We start from the raw sequence: 18,881 nt of genomic DNA on the forward strand, positions 1-18,881 counted from the left end.
AAAACATCCAGGCCTTTCTCTTAGAAATTGATGCTTTCATTGAATCTTCGCAATTCTGCATCATCTACGAGTAAGAGCAACAACATCTATTGGACTGGCTTATTAATGAATCTGTCGCTATATTTAGCAATAATTTCGAACTCACTGCAACCGTATTAAAACAAGCAAGCAGAAAGACGAAAACACGGGCAAAGCCAGAAGTGCTACTTGTGGGACCAAATTTCCCATTAGATGCACATTGGAAGCAAAAGGGGAATTTTCTTTGATGATTTGTGAGTCCCAAGAACAGCTAATATCAATTAGTGGTTTGCGCTCGTAATGGCAGCAGACTTTAAAAATATAGGGGGGACGCTCACTGAAGTTAGCAAATGTGATTAGTGATGCAAAATACAGCACTGTGGATTAGACAATTTTAACTATTCAATGCGTTGTATAATTATCGTAAATTGTACTTACGATACTAACATTTTTGAGCCCAAAAATCTCTGTTACGAGGTCATTGTCAATTTTACAGAGAATGAAATGAAAAGTGTAAGTGAGTAAGTAGTTCGGCCAGGGGAAGGATGGACGCCACCATGATGTACTTGACCAAGACACACCACAGGAAGTGGTGCCCCACAAACTCAGGTGGTTAAAGGATCTGGGAATTGTGAAGTAAGTAGTATACATCTCGCGTGTGTTCCAAATTCCCTGCCAAGAAGTTACATAGCGTAGGTCACAGCTACTGGTAAGTATAGAGTCTTGAAATGAACAACATGAGGATGCTGGAAGCGACACTCAAGATATTTGAGAAATTTATGACAGACCTGAGGATTGGAGCACTTGACACGGACAGGCTGCAAATCAACATGGAGGCAGACAACAAAGGAGGGCCTTCCTTCCGAACAGTTTGGCGACTTATGTGATGTGACTGCCAGCGTGGAGGTACATCCCATTGGTTCCAGAAGACTAAGGCTGCGCTGCTGGCCCAGCAGAGTGTAGACACTAAATTGACCTAGGCTAATTGTCCATGGGAAAGCATCACCTAGTGGGTTCATAAATCAAAGAAACAAGACAATGAAATTAGTACGTACATCGATATATTTTCTGTTCTTTGACAGCACATACAATCCTGGAACACTGAACACTACACTGAAGAAGGGTAGTATTTTTATATCTACCTGCAAAATACAACTGAATACAGATACGGAGGCACCGTCTCAAGCACACAATAATTTCTCCCTACTGATATTCTCCTGACCAAATGTTGAATAGTGAGCGGGAAGGGGGCGTGGCTTATTGAGGAACATCAAAATCAATGGGGCAGAATTTACGATAAAAGAGTGCTGAATTTTGGTGTTTTTATTTGCAAAATTATTTGGAAATGTATTTTTGCAAAACAACATGCCTGGAGAAGAAACAACTCTTGGATATTACCCAGAAATGGAGTGTGAGCAAAACCACCCGCTAAAAGTGAAAATCTCAAAAAAAATCTCATCTCATTATCTGCACCGCTTATCCTTATTAGGGTGACGCCGCGTCCGCCGAACTCGCTCCGTCGCGCGGCCCGAGAGTGACCTCCGCCGACTCCCCCCCTCCTCCCCAGTCCCATCCAGCCGGCCGCCTTATCCCGTGTCCGCTGACGTTCCGCCGAAAAAAAACGCCATTTTTTTTTCCAACCACGTCGAACCGCGAAGTAGCGAGGTCCCACTGTAATCACTTTTTTTCTGTAAGGCACCAACCACTGGTGAGAGGGTGTTTTAGTGAACTTGGGGATCTGCCATTAGTTTGTAAGTGTGTAAATTATTCCCCCCCCAAAAAAGGAGTTTGGTTGCCAGCAGCCATTGGTTGGTAAGAAAACTGGCCCCTGCCATCTATTGAGAAAACATTGTACAATATTAATCTGGACTGTAAAATAAAACATATATTTGATGGACAAGTGTGAAATTCAAGGTGCACACTAGGAGAGAACTTATAGCTTCGTTGAATTGAAAGGAACGGTTGACACACATTCTACGGGGTTGGAATATATTGCTAAAACCTTTTACCAGCAATATTGCCAAGACTACTGATGTCACTGTTTTTGTTGCCTTTTTTTCTCTTAGATTTTTAAAATTTGTACATGCCCAGTTCTGATGTCAGTGGAGCATGAAGAAAAAAAAAGTCTGGTGCCCCCCACTTTTGTTATTTTAAGGAAAAAACACTGCTGGACTTTCAGAGCGTATGTCAACTTTGCCAGGTGTGCAGACCATATGTGCAAGAATCTCTATCTCTCAAAGCCAGTCTACTTAAGTTTGTTTGTCTTTTGTCATGGTAAATGAGTACTATACGGTCAAAGGTTTGTTTGGTGATGAAAAGGCCATAATGATGATGAATCCCCATAAAACAGCTCAGGGCTAAAAGTTTGATGTGTTTGTAAAACCTAAAAATACATGCATGCCTTTATATTAAATGTATCCATATCACACATTACAACTTGAACTGTTTTTATAATGAGTGGTTAGTCGTTTCAATAACATTTTATAAATTAAAATGTTAGTTTGACGTACTAAAACAGTTTTTATAAAATTTGAAAACCTACCTTCTTCTAAGATGGGCTTGGATACAACAAAAGGGAGCTCCTGCACTGGTTCCATGTACTTGTGCCCGGCACTGAGGACACTGATTTGAGGTAGGCAGACCACAAGGGTTCCTGGCATGGATGCTTGGTTGTGGTACCAGCTACGCACTGTACCCGGAATGTCACCAAAGATGATAGTGCTTGGTGAAGGAAGGCTGTCATTGGGCAGGAACACACAACAAGATTGCACCTCCAACTGGAGAGAAAACACAGTGGAACACAAACTCATTACCATGAGGTAGCATCCAACTTTACAGCAGGACATAAATAGTATCCATTAAACCATGGTCCACGGCAAAATGTATATTTCTGGGAATATTCAAATGCTATTGAAATAGATTAAGCAAGTGTAAGTTACTAATAATTTAAAAAAAGGCATAGGTGCTTACACTTCACTAGTGTTGAGCTGTCAGGGCCAGTAAAGCCTTCTCTGCTAGCCTAACATAACCAGAAATCATTAGCATAATTGTAACAAAAGTTAATTTTGATTGAAATATATTTTCCAAAGTATATAATAAATGTTTATAATAGTACTCAATATTTTTGACTTTTCATAATTTATTTTATCCATTTGGTTACACTCTTTCCAGTAGTTTAAGGTCAGAGTTCTTATCGTATAGTAATTCAGGTAGCCTGTGTTGATGGCCTATTTGAAATCTGCCAAAAGCCTTCAGAATCAACCGTGCTGGTGTCTGAGCACTACAAGTGAATGACGCATGTAGCTATTAGTTGCAATAGCCAATCACATCCTGATATGGCGGCAGTAAAGCCAGCTAAAAGGCCTCATGTTGAATGTGACAGGTGGCGGTAATGCACAAAAATAATGGTGCAAACCGCCTTTAAACTACAAGAATAAGGGACACTTTAAGCGAAAGCAACTCTATGCAGATCCAAGCTACATCATACAGTTTCTTAAGTTAAATATGTTAAAAATATGTCATGTGAAAAATGTTAACCCACTTTGGCTGAAAAAGATGGCAAAAATGATTTGATCGCAGATATACTTGCAAAGCCATTTTCAAGATGGACCTTTCAAGAGAAGCACGATCTCATGAGGAGGTAGAATTTTAAGGACAATTAATTTGGAATTGTTATTTTGAAATGTTTTCATTATTATGTATTGGTATGCATTTCAATTTGTGACTCAGATCTATTGATATTTAAATGTACCAAAAAATAGCCAGTGTTGGACAAGATTAAGGCAATGTATTCCTAGTCCTTGGCATGTTCGCTTCTGTGAAGGATCTCTTGAACCGTGATGCCATAAATTAGATAGATACTTTATTCATCCCCGACAAAGGTAAGATTTTTGGCAAATTGCATGATGATGGAATGGAATCTTGTCTATTTAACACATGGCCAAAGGTCCACTCCACAACATGGAGTGAATGCATCAGGTTCTCTTGAAAGCACACGAAAAAAATGGTGGTGGTGTTCTCAGCATGAGACTGCAGAGATTTTAGACATTTGTATGACACAAAATGTAACCCAGAAACTTAAAAAAAAAAATGAACATATTACAAATATTGGAAAAAAAAACACAATGTGACTAAAGCAACTGACTTATTTGGGGTTCATGTGGAAATCTTTTTCAAATCCAGTTGTTTCTTGCATCAATCAACGTGACAATGCAATAAGGTCATTACTTTATAATTCATGCCTATTGAATAAACCTAACCATTTCAACTGAAAAATCATGAATCTGATTTTTGAAAACCCCCGAAGCAGACTGGGTATTATTCACTCTTTTCCGAACTACTGTTAACAACAGGTCACTGTGGTTTACCTCAGAAAACGCCACGAATCGACTGTGGTCTCATGTTTGACTTGTGTCTCACTCCCAAGCACTGAGAGGGAAACATGCACTTTCCGAACAAACCTGAGAGACCTGACCAGAGCTGACGGATTCAACGCAAGTAATAGGCTGAGGTCAGAACGCTACAAATAAATCATTGGGTTAAACAGGGCCAAACCACTGACATCCTTTTTCCCCAATTGACTCTATATCCATCTCACTCTGTCATCTAACCCGAATGTGCATCAGTTCTTTTGTCAAGATCAAAGCTTGGCATATAGAACTCTCCTCAGGATTTCATATGGAAAAGTCCATGAAGACGTATTGTGAGCAAAGACTGAAAATACATATCAACAGGGAAAAGTGTGCAAGGGAAAGAAAATATGTTTGGAAAAGCCTTAGGCAAGCCCGTTCTTGTGTTAAGAGTATCATATTTTCCGGACTACAAGGCTCGCCTAGAAACCCTATTTGGCCATATTTGAAAGTGCGCCTTAGATACCACAAAATATGGTGGATCAGATTGAAAAGGCATACCTGTGTGAATAAGATTGCAAATGCATGCAGTAATTATAGGTATGTGTGACCATACAAGGTATCTCACACAAGATTTTATTGTATATTACCACATTCAGGCAATGATTGTGCAATGATAGATCTGATGATTGAAATTTATAAACATCACGTACCTTAATGCAAAACAATGCATACAACAGGAATTAAACCAGAGGAATGGCAGTGAGAACCCCAGCACTTTTTCACTAGACCACCAGTAGTGCAGATGACTTAGGAAAAAGCATTAGCACTTATCTGTGTATCATGCCATTTATACTCACAGATGAAAAACGCTGATTTGCATAGTGCACGCTCTCCACTTTTTCACCAACGCATATTAGAGAATAGAGAAAACAGAATGTCTTTCAACAAAATACTACACAAGCTATTTTACGTGAATATACATATTGAACTGGGAGGTTATTGACGCACAAGTGAAGACTTGGAAATTGGAAAGAGAATTTAACCTGTAGGAATGCAATATCCAAATCAGTGTTGATCGCACCATGAATAAAAACAGAGTGATAATTGGATAACCGCAAAAGCTTTTTCATATGTAATGCATGGCCCTCGCAGTCTAGAGGTAAAGTGTACGAGATTCCACTGCCATTATTTGGGTTTGATTACCATTGCATATGATATTTTGCGATTTTGATCCACGGTACTCATGGAATGATTTAAAATAAACCACAAATACAGACAATAGCTGTTACTGCCTTATGTATTAAAAATATGACAAAAAAAATATTATAGGGGGTGTGCCTTATATTTATAGGTTAAAAAATACAGTAATTACATATTTGCATGAACAGTAAAAACAATAATGTATGTCGCTGGCCCTATGCACATTGACTAAAGCAGGGGTGTCAAACTCATTTGAACTCGGGGAGGACTAGAAGGAAGGAAGAAAGAAAGAATGGTGAGAAAGAAAGAGGCAAGGAGAGAGAGGTAAAGAAAAATAATTAGGGACAGAGGGAAAGATAGAGAGAATTTGTAAGTGGTGCCTGGTTTTGGTGACATCAAACTGACATTTTCATCTTGCACTTCTCTTAGTGTTGTCTTGTGGGCCGGATTCAGTTCGTTGGCTGGCCTAGACAGGCTCGCGGGCCGTATGTTTGACACCACTGGACTAGAGAATGGACGTGAGGGCCTTGCCCATCAACCAAAGGTAAATCAGTTCGCTTGAGGTTGAGCCGAGTCAAGTACGGTATTACCCACAATTATGTTTAAAAAATCCGTAACGAGCCAATTAACAAAATAATGGAAGAAGTTAGCCTGTATGGTCAGCATTAGTTGACGGGCACGTCAGCTTGGTTATGTTTTCTGAGAGCGAAAGCACGCACAATGTCAGGAAAAGAAAGGATGGATGCCAGGATGACCGAAGGTTTGTTCCATCAGATGTGATGGGCGTGATGCACACAGCTGCCACATGAAACTACACTCCAGAGCAGGGGCACATATTTGTCTTTCACCCATAACATAATAGTGGAAAATTAATAATTGCTTGAAGGCAAACCTGTGGAAGGGCAGGATTTCTAAGTGATGCTAAAGGAATATTCTAAAATTAGAAATGGGCACACACAAAAAGTTGAGAGTAAATTGCTCCACTGTGTTCTGCAAATCTGTCAAGCATGGTTCAGAATAAAATGGAAATACAAATGCAAAAATTAAAGATATAAACAACTAGTTAAAAAAACATCTCCAGTATTCTGTTCTTCAGAGGTTAATTGATAGAATTTGTAAAGCACATAGAATATTATGAGAGGCCGTTTGAGAAATAAAGCATACTTGCTACGCATATAACATCTTACTCTCACTCAGGCACAACTATACTCTTATACAGACACAGTCATACACATGCCCAAACTCTGCTATACTCTCTTACAGATACTACTATACTGTCATCCATCCATCCATTCATCCATTATCTGCACCGCTTATCCTCAGTCGGGTCATACACACATTATTATTCTCCCATGCAAAATACTATAAAACATACTACCATACCTGGACAAACTCCAGTTTGACGTCGAGAAAAAAAACAGGTACACACAGATCAGTGTGCATCGCTATGGTTACCAAATTTACCCAAAGTAAAATAATACTGAAATGATCATTACATTAGGTGTGAAAACTATGGTAATATCAATTTTAATGGTGAGTTGGAAAGAATAGTGGAGCGTGTGTGAGAGTATGGCAGTGAGTGTGAAAGTCTATAGAATACTGTGTGGGAGTAATGTAGTGTTTGTGAGAGAGTATACTAGCGAGTGTTAAAGTCTAGAGTAGTAAGTGTGGGAGCATAGCTTAAGAGTGTGAGAGTAGAGTTGTATTTGTGTGAAAATATTGTAGTGTGTGGTCTCGTATGTGTATGATAGTTTAGTAGTTTGTGTGAGAGAGGATAGTAGTGTATGTATGAGATCATAGTGCTATGTGTAAGTGAGTGTAGTGTGTATGAGAGACTACAGTGGTGTTTTCGCATGCGTGTGACTGTGTTTGCATGATAGTACAGTTGTGCATGTGCAAGAGTATAATGTTATATGGAAGAGCAGGGATGATTTACTTCTCAGTCTCTCACAGTTACTACTACTACCCATATGCAATGAAATAAAACTAAGAAAACAGGCGAGCGATGAAATGTTTTATTTAAATTGACTATTGCGTCTAATGAGAGACAAGATATCAGTGACTGAGCATATCGAGTCCTCTTGCTTCCATTGCCATTCAAAAGCGAGAGTCTTAAAAGCAACCAAATCCACAGAAAGTCACACGTGCCTACGCTCAACTACGAAAACATTACTGCAAAGGACACACTCCTACTTTAATTTCCTGAAGACCTAAACTCCTAAGAGCCTGGCTTCCAATAAATAATAAATTACACTAAAACCATTTACTTTTTGACTTCAAAAGAGACAGTTACCCCGGGACAGAGTCCTACAAACACTTGAGGGACAATGACTAATTAGGACGTCAACGATTTAAAGAAATGAGATTTTAACCGTACATACTTGATAATTGTGAAGAAAACAGTTTTCTCCCAGAGACCTGAACTGACAGTGCACTAAATATATATGCACACATTATGCAAAACAATGTTCACCTTTTGTGACATTTCCTTAATCACAATGTTAAATGCGATTAGAAGTGTTTGATTGGCCTACCAGCTGTCCAGATTTCTTTCCCTTTGAAAATAATGTGGGAAAACAAAAAAAGGATTCCGACTTTAGAGCATATGAGTTGTTCGACAAGCAAGAATAGTAAACAATTATCTGACTACTCGTATAAAGCAACTCAAACAGGAAACTACAATTCTGTTAAACTCTAAAGTAGACTTAAAACTTCAATACATGCTTGAATGACAGTCTTCAGGTTATTTCAGAGGCGACTACTGCTTATCCTCTGGAATTAGGCACTGATCCCACTATTTTGGGACTTCAAAAAGGTAGGATTCTAATAGACTTTGATCTTTCATCCATTCAATCTAGATTATGAATCACAACCAACGCATTTACAAGTCTTTAAAGAATAAATACAAAAGTGCCATATGAACAAAACATTCAGAATTATATGCAGTTGGTGGCTTTGGCAATTGAAATGCATCTTTCTCTGAGCGTCTCCAACAGTTAACATCTCTGCCTGACCTGTCCCCCTAAAAGCTGGAGTCGCATCACAAAGATTAAAATGTTTTGCCTATTTGTGGTATGTTCTGCTTTATTTTATTCCTAATCAATTCTTTACTCCATCAGATAGTGTTACAACTCCAACCACATGTGAAAGTCTTCTGCAACCACTTCCACTACCACCAACAAAATACCCCTTTAACTTCCTGTCAGTGTGCGGCATTGACAGTGTATTCCCTGACTTAGGTATCATTTTCCCTTGTAGTCTTTGTATATATAGTTATCTGATTCTACCAGAACTGCTCCCACTCGAGAGGAAGCCGCAGCACAAATGTAAATACTTAAACGGATATGGGCATGGGAAGATGGCCTGTATAATCACAAGCGGAATTTGTGGTCCTTCACCAAAATGGGGATTTCCTGTGAAGAGGGACATTATTACAGAAAATATACCTCAAAAGAAAATGTATACTAAATACAAATAAAAACTAATGAAACAAATAGAGGGCAAACCAGAACTAAATGACTATTTTAAGCTCATATTAGCCTATTAGATGATGGAGGTGGCTAGACTGTGTGATAATGACCCTAAACAAGTCAATTTTGCCATATTAGTAACCATTGATTATTGCAGACTCAGTCACTGTGAATCACCAAATGCATATATCATTATTTACTACGCCCAAAGTGAACATTTTTTCCCACGTTCAACAAACCTGCCTTCAACAGAATGGAGCGACATCACATACCACGCAGCAATCACTGTGAGAACTGTTAACTGTATAATCTCAAGACCCGGCAACCTTTCTCTAGATAGTCAGGAAAATACGTTTGCTATTTTCTTTTCTTTTTATTCTCCAGAGTAAAGTGTACAAGACTCGACCCTAGAGCTCTGAATGAGTTAGAACAGACACATCAGACCTTGATTTGCATAGTTCCAGGTGAAATGGTCTTGGGGTCATCAGAGAATCTAAAGAGTTTCCCCAAAAATATTTTCAAGTAGTGTATGTATTTAAGAACATATTTTTTTGTAAAATAGCGTGTTTTAAGGTGTGAATTTCTGTGAGGAAAATATTTATTCCATAAAACTTATTTTTTTGTGTCACACAGCATTGTATAGTATTTAAAAAAATAAAGTAAAAATAAAGCTTGGGTAAGAAACATTGGCAGGTTTCTATGAAATATCACGATGTTGAAAAATTAGATGACATTTAGTATTACATTATCTTAAACCAAGCTTTGATTCTTCTCAGAATAATTGCCAATTACGGTGACCCCTTGCTGGATCGCCGTTTACTTATCACAGTTTTGCTACTGCAAAGATTTTCACCGTACATTGTGTTCTACACTCTGATTGGCTTAGCAGCCGCCCCACTGCTTTTCTGCCTGCGTCTGCCTTCGAGTCGATAACGTTGCTCTCTAACCTGTTCTTTACGTAAGCACTTTTTGTTTTCTTTTTAATTCTAAGTTACTCTAAAAGCCATCATGTCAAAAAAAAAAGCCTGGATCGACTACGGGCCCAAAAGGCAGAGGAACATGCTTTCTATTGCCAACAAACTTTGACTTCTTGATCCCTTAAAGCAGGAAACGGAAACCCTAAATGTTGAACCGTATTGGAAAAAAAAAATCAAAAACAAAACAAATTTGTCCAATGTTGCAAAAAGTGATAGCCCTTATAATGAATGCAACACAATCTGTATGTATCTATATTAGCCTAGTATCAAAATAACTAAGTTGGATGCAGCGCCCACAAAAGCATGTTCTGAACTCAGGGCCGTAGAAAAGGAAATGAGAAACAACCCCCTTTGCATCACCGGCAAAAGCATTTGCTGCTCAGGAGGAGAATCTCACTGTGGGGAATCGACAGTTAATGGAAAAACACATCCCTTTGTTTTTGAAAACCTGAAACCTCGCCAAATGTGATCTTCCTGTGCTTGTACCAGGCGGGACAGTGTTTCCAAAGTGAATGGTCGGATGAGCCGAAGGTCCGCAGAGTCCCTAACCCCAGGCAAAATATCTGGGCATTCCGCCCACTGTTCACCTTTTGCACCCCTTTTCTCAGCTTGCATTTCCATCTGTGTTCCAAAACACGTTGGGAATAGTGGCTGTACCAGTGTAAACAGTGTCTTTGAGAAATGCAAATGATTAATGTGTGTATCTAAAGATGAAACTGCGCAGATGTGCATTGTGGCGTGCGGATGTATACACACAGCGTTCGTTGGCACCTCTGTAAACTGCTTCGCACCCAAAATACTGCGAAAAAGCCATGTAGGCAAGATGCCCTTCGACAAGCAATAAGCTAGCACTCATCCGCGCTCCATCACAAGCTATAAGCTTGTGGCCTGGCACGGGAGCGCGGCAAGGCAGTCAGTCATCCCCAAAGCCCCACATTCCTCTCTTCTAACAGTGCTTACAGAAGCTGACAAGCACTGGAGGTCTCCTTGGCTGAGGTGGAAATTTGCAAAAATAAACGCTTTAGGTGACATGAAGGCTTTGTTTGTTTCTGCTGGCCTAGATGTTTGTGTTAGCGCAGTGGGTTAATTGCAACTTTGATCGCTGGGTTTATTGATCCAACAGTGGCCTTAGAGTGTGGCTGGCCTGGCCTGCATTGGCTTATCCCACCCTCGGAGCTCAAACAATCAACTCTCAACCCTTTTTGGCATGGTTGAGCCAGCGCAGATGGGTTTGAAGGAGCAGCCTTGGCCAAATTGGGCCAGTAGATGTCCTTAAAGGATCCACTTTGGAATTAAAAAACATTGCCTGGAAAGACATGATATTCAGTTAACAGAACCAGAACAGAAAAGAAAGAATTAGAGGAAGGGGGGGAACCACAGCCGAAGGTTTGGAATCCTTTCCGGTAATATCCTGGAAACATGGGAATGTTTGGTTAAACAGACTTCAAAGTGATCAAAGGTGTGAAAAGTATGCATGAATATTTATTCATCTATGCATATCCTGGCAATCAGTGGTGCAGGCACATTTCCTTGGGATACGCTACAGCAGTGATCAGCAACCACCGGGCCACGGATTGGTACCGAGCTTTGGAATGTTTGGTATCAGGCAGTACGGAAAGGAAATTAAGTTCTATATTTATTTGTAGCTAATTTTGTTTAAATTACACTGCTACGTTTCAGATTGAAGTTGAACCGGGGCTTCAGGATGGTACGTTTCTAATTAAAATCAGTGTTGTTACATGGCCGGGCACAGTCACCAGTCGGGTGGTGCAATTGGCACATTGGAAAAAATGATTCCCTCCCTTCGAAAATACAGTGGAGAATCGAACCGAACTTTTGCACATATAACCAATCAGGGGTGAAAATGGTCAATTCAGTCATGCTAGAACGTAAACAAACTTGAAGCCATGAAAAACATTTTGGCAAAGGAGTTGGAGGATAAATAGATCCCTAATTAAAGAGCACAACACAGAGACCATTAACACCAACACACTTCTTCTGGTTCATTTTTTTTTTTTTTTTATTATTTGGCATGTAGAACACCATGACGTTTCGTGTTAAACGTTAAGATAGCGAACAAGGTATGTTGTGATTAGGTTAAATTCCAGATAGCGCCTCCTAGTGGGGAGTTATTTATGCCCTCTTTGCGACTCATCTATGATTAAGTGGTTCAGAAAATAAATTAGTTTGATTTTGGTGTGATATTACGAGGACAACAAAATGTTCCACAAGACTACACAGTGGATTTACGTTCATTATTGTCATACTGTTGTTGTTATTATAAAGGTTATAATTAGTGTCATTGTTGTTATTATTTTAGTACAAACCCACCCTTGGATCAGGCCGTGAAAACATTGTCAGACAATTAACCAGTTCGTGGTACAGAAAAGGTTACCGACCACTGCACTACAGCTTAATTGACTCTATGCATATGAGCTCATGAAGTGTTTTTTTATATAATTCTTGAAGTGATCCAATCTTCCATCTTAATTTTAACAAATGGTGCATATCTTTGTTTGGTTAGTTGAGTCAATGACACCCTTGAGATTCAATAGTATTACAGAATGGATGTCGTTTTTTAAGACAATACCGAAATGGCATACAAATGGTCTGCTTTTGATATGCATGGGGTTGCGGTTCTTTAATAGTCAAGGCCATGTGTGGCTATGTACAGCATCAGCTCAGTTTAACTTGTGTTTTTTCGTAGTGAGTTAGCAAGATGGTGGGCTGTTGTAAAGTGACTAAAATCCTTCTGCAGCAGGTTCTCCAGATGAAAATGAAAGATATGTATCGCAATACATGTGGATCCTTCCAAACATATATATATATATATATATATATATATATATACATATACACATATAAACATATATACACATATATATACAGTAGGACCTCGGTTATTGCGGTTAATGGGGACCAAAACCACCCGCGATAAGTGAAAATCTGCGAAGTAGCGACGCCCTTTCAAAAATGCTTAAAAAAATGTTTTTTCTAAAAATTATTTTATTGTATTATTATTATTATTTTTTAGACCTGCGACGCTCTGAACTCGCGAACGTGGAACCACAAAGTAGCGACGCCCCTTCAAAAATGCTTAAAAAAAAATATTTTTTATTTTTTTATTATTTTATTTTATCATTATCATTTTTCAGACCTGCGAGGCTCTGAACCCGCGAACATGGAACCACGAAGTAGCGACACCCCTTCAAAAATGCTTAAAAAAAATCATATATTTTTACTTTTTTTTAATTATTATTATTTTTTTTTTATTTTAATTATTTTTTAGACCCGCGAAGCTCTGAACCCGCGAACGTCGAAGCGCGAAGTCCCACTGTAAATATACACACACACACATATATATATATATATATATACACACACACATATATATATACACACACACACATATTATATATATATATATATATATATATATATATATATATATATATACACACACACATATATATATATACACACACACACATATTATATATATATATATATATATATATATATATATATATATATATATATATATGTATATATATGTGTGTTGGATTAACAGCTCTTTGAGTCAAAAAGGTTCCAGACCCCAGTTACGAGTTAGCCCAATCACAAGTGGTACATGCAGAAACGATGCATGCATATGGTTCACTATGATCCTAATAAGAACAAGACATATCAAACATAGATGGATAAAGTGAATGGATTTGCAGAGCACTCAGCTGATTTATGTAGTGTGATGTAGAGGAGCAAGCCAAATTGAATCCTCAGATGAGGTGAGCAGACCGGTGTTTGGCAGGGCTTGTTTTTCGTACTTCCCTAGACAGAGTCGATGCATGCCAAAATGCCTTTGCAAATTCACTACCACAAAAAGGATTCCAAATATGTTTCCCTTGTTTTTGGAAAGGGGAAAAAACCTGCTAATGTATTTTGCAATTATTTTAACAAATAACTGAATTATTATCACCCGCAACCAGTCCGCAATGACGCAGATGCTGCACTGATCCATCTCCCGTTCAATCATATCCTTGCCCGTGAACAAGATTTCGAGATACTTAAACTCCTCCACTTGGATCAGGTTCTCATCCCTAACCCAGAAGCAACATGCCAGGCTTGGGGTACCAGCTGTCAGATTTTCGGTTTGGTTGAATTATATCTCGATGTCAACAAGCAAGGCTAGTTCCTCATTACTGATGTAGTGCTTGGTGTGTTCCAGGTTGCGCAGCCGAGGGGGAAAAAGGCAATGACGGGCTCGGCAAACTATTAGAAGGTTGGGTTAACTTTTGAGGAAGTACTGTAAACAACTTAATGGCCTGACATGAGATCTGAGTTCTTGGAGCTGTTTCCCCTAAACTCTAATTTACACACGTCATGCTCTCTTTCATTTTCGTCACTTTGTGTGGTCCCAGCAATGTCAATTAAAGGGAATTAGTAGATCATTTTGGATTTTGCTTGTTTACATGCCCCTTGCATTCATTTGCAATTACTGTTTGGACTCATCAAAACGTATTGTTTATATTTACTATTGACTCACCTGCTTACAAGCAATTCACAAACCTGTTCAGACAATGACAAAAATAGTAGTCCGACAATTTTTTCAAAAGTATGTCGATTAATTCTAGATAAATTACCAATTAATTAAAAAAAAAGTGTTTCATTGCAGGGTCCTTGAAGGTAAATGAGTTTGCCTATCCGGTCTTCATATCATATCCATGAGATTTTGTTATATTAGACACAAGAGGAAAGGAGGATTTGAAAAACGTATTTAATAGGGAAGATAAAGGGGTTTGGAAAATAAGCAACTGCTTCTGACTAACCCTTTTCAAACATGTTATGTGACATTATTTTGTTGTTGACTCATTGTTTTTGTCCTGTTTTTATTTTAATGTTTGAAATAAAAGTTTTCATTCATTCATTCATGTGTTTTGGTGACTTTGAGAAGGCATTCGACCCTGTTCCTCGGGGAGCCCTAAGGAGGGTGCTTCGTGCATAGGGGTATCGGACAGTCTAATCAGTGCTAACCGGTCCTTTATGACCGGTGCGAGTTTGGTGCACATTTTTGGCAGTAGTCCAGGTTAGTTTCCAGTAGGAGATGGACTCCACCAAGGCTGCTCTTTGTCACAGATTCTGTTCATAACTGTTATGGACATAATTTCTAGAAGCAGCAATGGCCGGAAAGGGTTGGCATTACCTGTTTACGAACATACCACCCTGAAAACGCCTGATCTTGGGTAGCTAAGCAGCGTCGGGCCTGTTTAATAATTGGATGGGAAACCGCCTGAGAATACGCTGTGAATTGGTCGTTTTGCGCAAATTCTGCTGCGTCATTTTGAAAAAAGTAAGCCGTTTTTAGTCCTTTAAGTACCCTATCTGTTGAGGTTCTGTACACCAGACCGGGAACATAAAATGATATTTGCATCACTGCCCACCACTAATTATTGCGCTACATTGGTGCACTGCTAGCCACTGGTTGTTGCGCTACATTGGGGCACTGCTGACCCATTGTCGCTTGTCTGAGTGTGAGTGTGCTTCTAGTTCACGCCGAAGATTTTGGTCAAAGATTCGCGCCAAATATGACCACTGTTCTCGTTTGCCCGCGTCCCTGCGTCCTAGACGCATCATTTTTGTAGGGACGCATAGTCTCAAATCAACGTACGTACCCAGGACGCAACTTTTTTGACGCAAAATTGTCATTATTACCCGATTACATTTTTTTTAAACAAAGATTTACCGCACTCCAAACTTTTCGTCAGGCAGATCCGGCAGATGTTGTTTTGTTCTCGCGGTTCAAGTTTTCGTCTGCACGCCGATCACAAGTTGTGTGGTGAAAAGTCTGTCTTTTTTGTCACAACTCATTCAAGAGAGCCGGCTCTCAAACGGCTCACTTGCTTTGATGCATTATATTACGAATTATTATGTTGTATAAAGAAGTTAAGAAAAAAAGACAAGTTTGTGGTTATCCCTTTAATCGGTATATTACCAACAATAATTTGATGCATAAAATGAATTAATGATTTGATGATTAAAACTGAATGAATATATAGATTTTTATTATATATTTGTCACCGATTTACAATTTCAACGTCGATAACACTAAATTTTGGGGACCCATAGATCTCTGTGGGGACCCATAGATTTTTGAGCATGCGAGTCCTCGGGGCTCATCACTTTTCAGAGGTAAAACGAACACTGTATGACGATCAAATCCCTTCAAGACGTAGCACCAAAAAGGTACCCGGAGAGAGGCCAGGCGAAGCCGGGCAAGGCTAGTAAGGCCAAAGTCGTGTAGTGTACTGGAAATGGCTCAGGATGAGTTGGATGAAGAGGCTGGGTATAGGGAGGTCTGGGCTTCCCTGCTGGGGCTGCTGGCCCTCCGACCCGACCTCAGATGAGCGGAAGATATTGGATGGATTAATGGACTGTATTCCATTGCCAAAAATCTGGTTTAATTAGGTGTCCAATTAAAATAAGAAACATTGCTATGTCACTCTGGGATCTGCATATTGGCTGCGCAAACAAATACTGTGCTTCTTGCCCCAGATGGAAAACCACTGGAAATAATTCCTTTAAAGAATGAAACATCTGCATTCACCATGTATAGTGTGACTTGCTTTAACCAGACAAAATGATCTTAAGATAACATTGAAAATGTCCATGGAGACTGGCTGATATTGGCTTCGCACAGTGATGGAATATAACCAGTTTATATTGCTCCTTGGGAGGCCAAGAGAAGAATACCAGCTGTCCTACTAGTGTACTAAAACTGGAATTAATGAAGAAAATAAAATGCAGTAACTACTAAAAATAAGCAAAACGTCATATTTAGGTCAAGGTAAGATCATTACATAGATATGTAATGCAAAGTAGATATTTGTAATAAACAAACATTATGTGGCATTAACTTCAAGTTAGGGATGACCAAAATCTTTGTGTTCTTTTACCTGGAGAGTGAGGCGTTTAACGGAATCCCAAGCATGGCCAATGAGTTCCTTCATTCGTTCTTCTGAGGTTGCCAGAGACTCGACTGCTGTGGTTTCAGGCATCACTTTCATAGGAATGGAGAGTGGACGGGATTCTAAAAAGATGGACAAAGACAAATTAAGCTTTTTAGTATGTCATGTCTTTTGGGAATCTTTTAGAAGCCACAAACATAACATACACTGTGTAAACTGTATTTAAGACCCAGAATCATAAAAACTATCCATTATCTGCACCGCTTATCCTCAGTAGGATGGCGGGGGTGCTGCAGCCCATCCGAGCTGTATACAGGCAGTGGGCAGGGGACACCCTGAACTGGTTGCCAGCCAGTTGCAGGGCACACAGAGACAGACAACTCACACGCTCATTCACACCTAGGGACAATTTGAACCAGCCAATTAACCTGACAAACATGTTTTTGGGATGTGGGAGTAATCCGGAGCCTGGCGAAAACCCATGGAAGCACTGGGAGAACATACAAACTCTGCACAGGAAGGCTGATAGCTGGATTTGATCCCATGATCTGCCGCGGACGCGCTAGCCAATCAATCGCTGTGCCACCTTCGTTAAAACTAACATCTAACAATTTAGTTTCTGTTAAATGTCAATGAAATATCACTACTAAAACTTTGCATAACGGGAGCTACTTAAAATATTCTGAGAAAAATGGCTTTGTGTGAAAGGATATTTTTCAAGGAAAAGTTTCACTTCTGTGCTTTCTTTTTTGGCTTAAAAAATAGCATTTTAAACTTAAGCATGAAGGATGCATGAACTTTGCAATAACTTCAGCGCCTGAAAATTTAGGTCACTCTGGGGCCACCTACACACATTAATTGCTGGATACAGGAAGCAACACGAGGAAGTGGGCGCCCTTTTGATGTGTGAACAAAGATCTGATCAGAGCGACACCTGCAATTTATAGGTTATTTCTCATACTGGAATCATTTCCAGAGGCTTGATACTTACAGATAAGCAGCGCTAAAGCCTTGGTAATGACTTTTTAAAAATAAAACAAAAATAAAAACAAATATGTGTTTAGGCACTTAGGGATAATGCTTCTGAAAACAATTGTATATGCTATGGCACTGAATGAGTTCAGGGCTTTCAAATCCAATATTTTAATTTCTCTAGTACCATTAAAAGAAGAAATCCCGTATGACTCATGTATTTTGTAAAGCCACAAATATATATAAGATTTACAATTGCAATTTTTAATTTTGCATGTGCATTTATCAATACATATGATTTTGGGCAAATTGCAAATATATTTGTGGATCTGAACAATACTTGTGTAAATAGGTGTTGAGTAAAAATGACAGTAATACATTGCTTACGTTTTCAGTTGCAGGAAGTTCTTCCTATAAGAATTTACCACTGGGAAATGCTACCTTAATTTTTGTGTGGCATATAATAAATGGTTATAGTTCATAAGCAATCCTTGCACTAATACACATTTCATGGTGCCCTGTTTTAGATGTACAACGTACCTATCCTCTTGGGGGGGGACATATAGGGGGTGATGGCACTTATGGAACATGCCTTACAAACTAATGTCAGCTGCAGTTAACAACAAGGGGAGAAGAAATGCAATGGGAAAGCGCAGCCACCAGAAAACAGTGTGGACATCATTTTCAAGCAGACTTTTTTAGAAACACTGCAAATATTTCAAGTACTTACACGCACTTTACCCAAAATTTTCAAACATCGAAAACACAACATTAAAATTCTGTATCTAGCACTTTCCAATGCCTGCATTTTGCAACAGTTAAAAATGTGTCTGCTGAATTACGCAGATATCTAAAACATTGAGAAGTTGGTCAACAATGGGGTGCTCTAAAGTGAACACATCCTAGTGCAAAGCCTGTTTGTGTGTGTAC

At 39.1% G+C, this 18,881-nt stretch overlaps 1 protein-coding gene across 6 annotated transcripts in view; it reads right to left on the minus strand.

Moving 5' to 3' along the window:
* The window catches only part of vps13b (vacuolar protein sorting 13 homolog B), a 457,366-nt gene that overhangs the window by 287,353 nt on the left and 151,132 nt on the right, over window positions 1-18,881 (minus strand). For all 6 annotated transcript variants that reach the window (XM_088326330.1, XM_088326329.1, XM_088326331.1 and 3 more), the window contains 3 exons: window positions 16,968-17,101; window positions 2,561-2,795; window positions 807-1,024 (listed from right to left, as the gene is read on the minus strand). In XM_088326330.1, the coding sequence (XP_088182456.1) occupies window positions 807-1,024; window positions 2,561-2,795; window positions 16,968-17,101 (587 nt within the window). The remainder of the gene's footprint in view (window positions 1-806; window positions 1,025-2,560; window positions 2,796-16,967; window positions 17,102-18,881) is intronic.

Source organism: Urocampus carinirostris, chromosome 2 (assembly GCF_059441175.1).
Source record: "Urocampus carinirostris isolate Australia breed hairy pipefish chromosome 2, RoL_Ucar_1.0, whole genome shotgun sequence".
Classification (NCBI taxonomy): Eukaryota; Metazoa; Chordata; class Actinopteri; order Syngnathiformes; family Syngnathidae; genus Urocampus; species Urocampus carinirostris.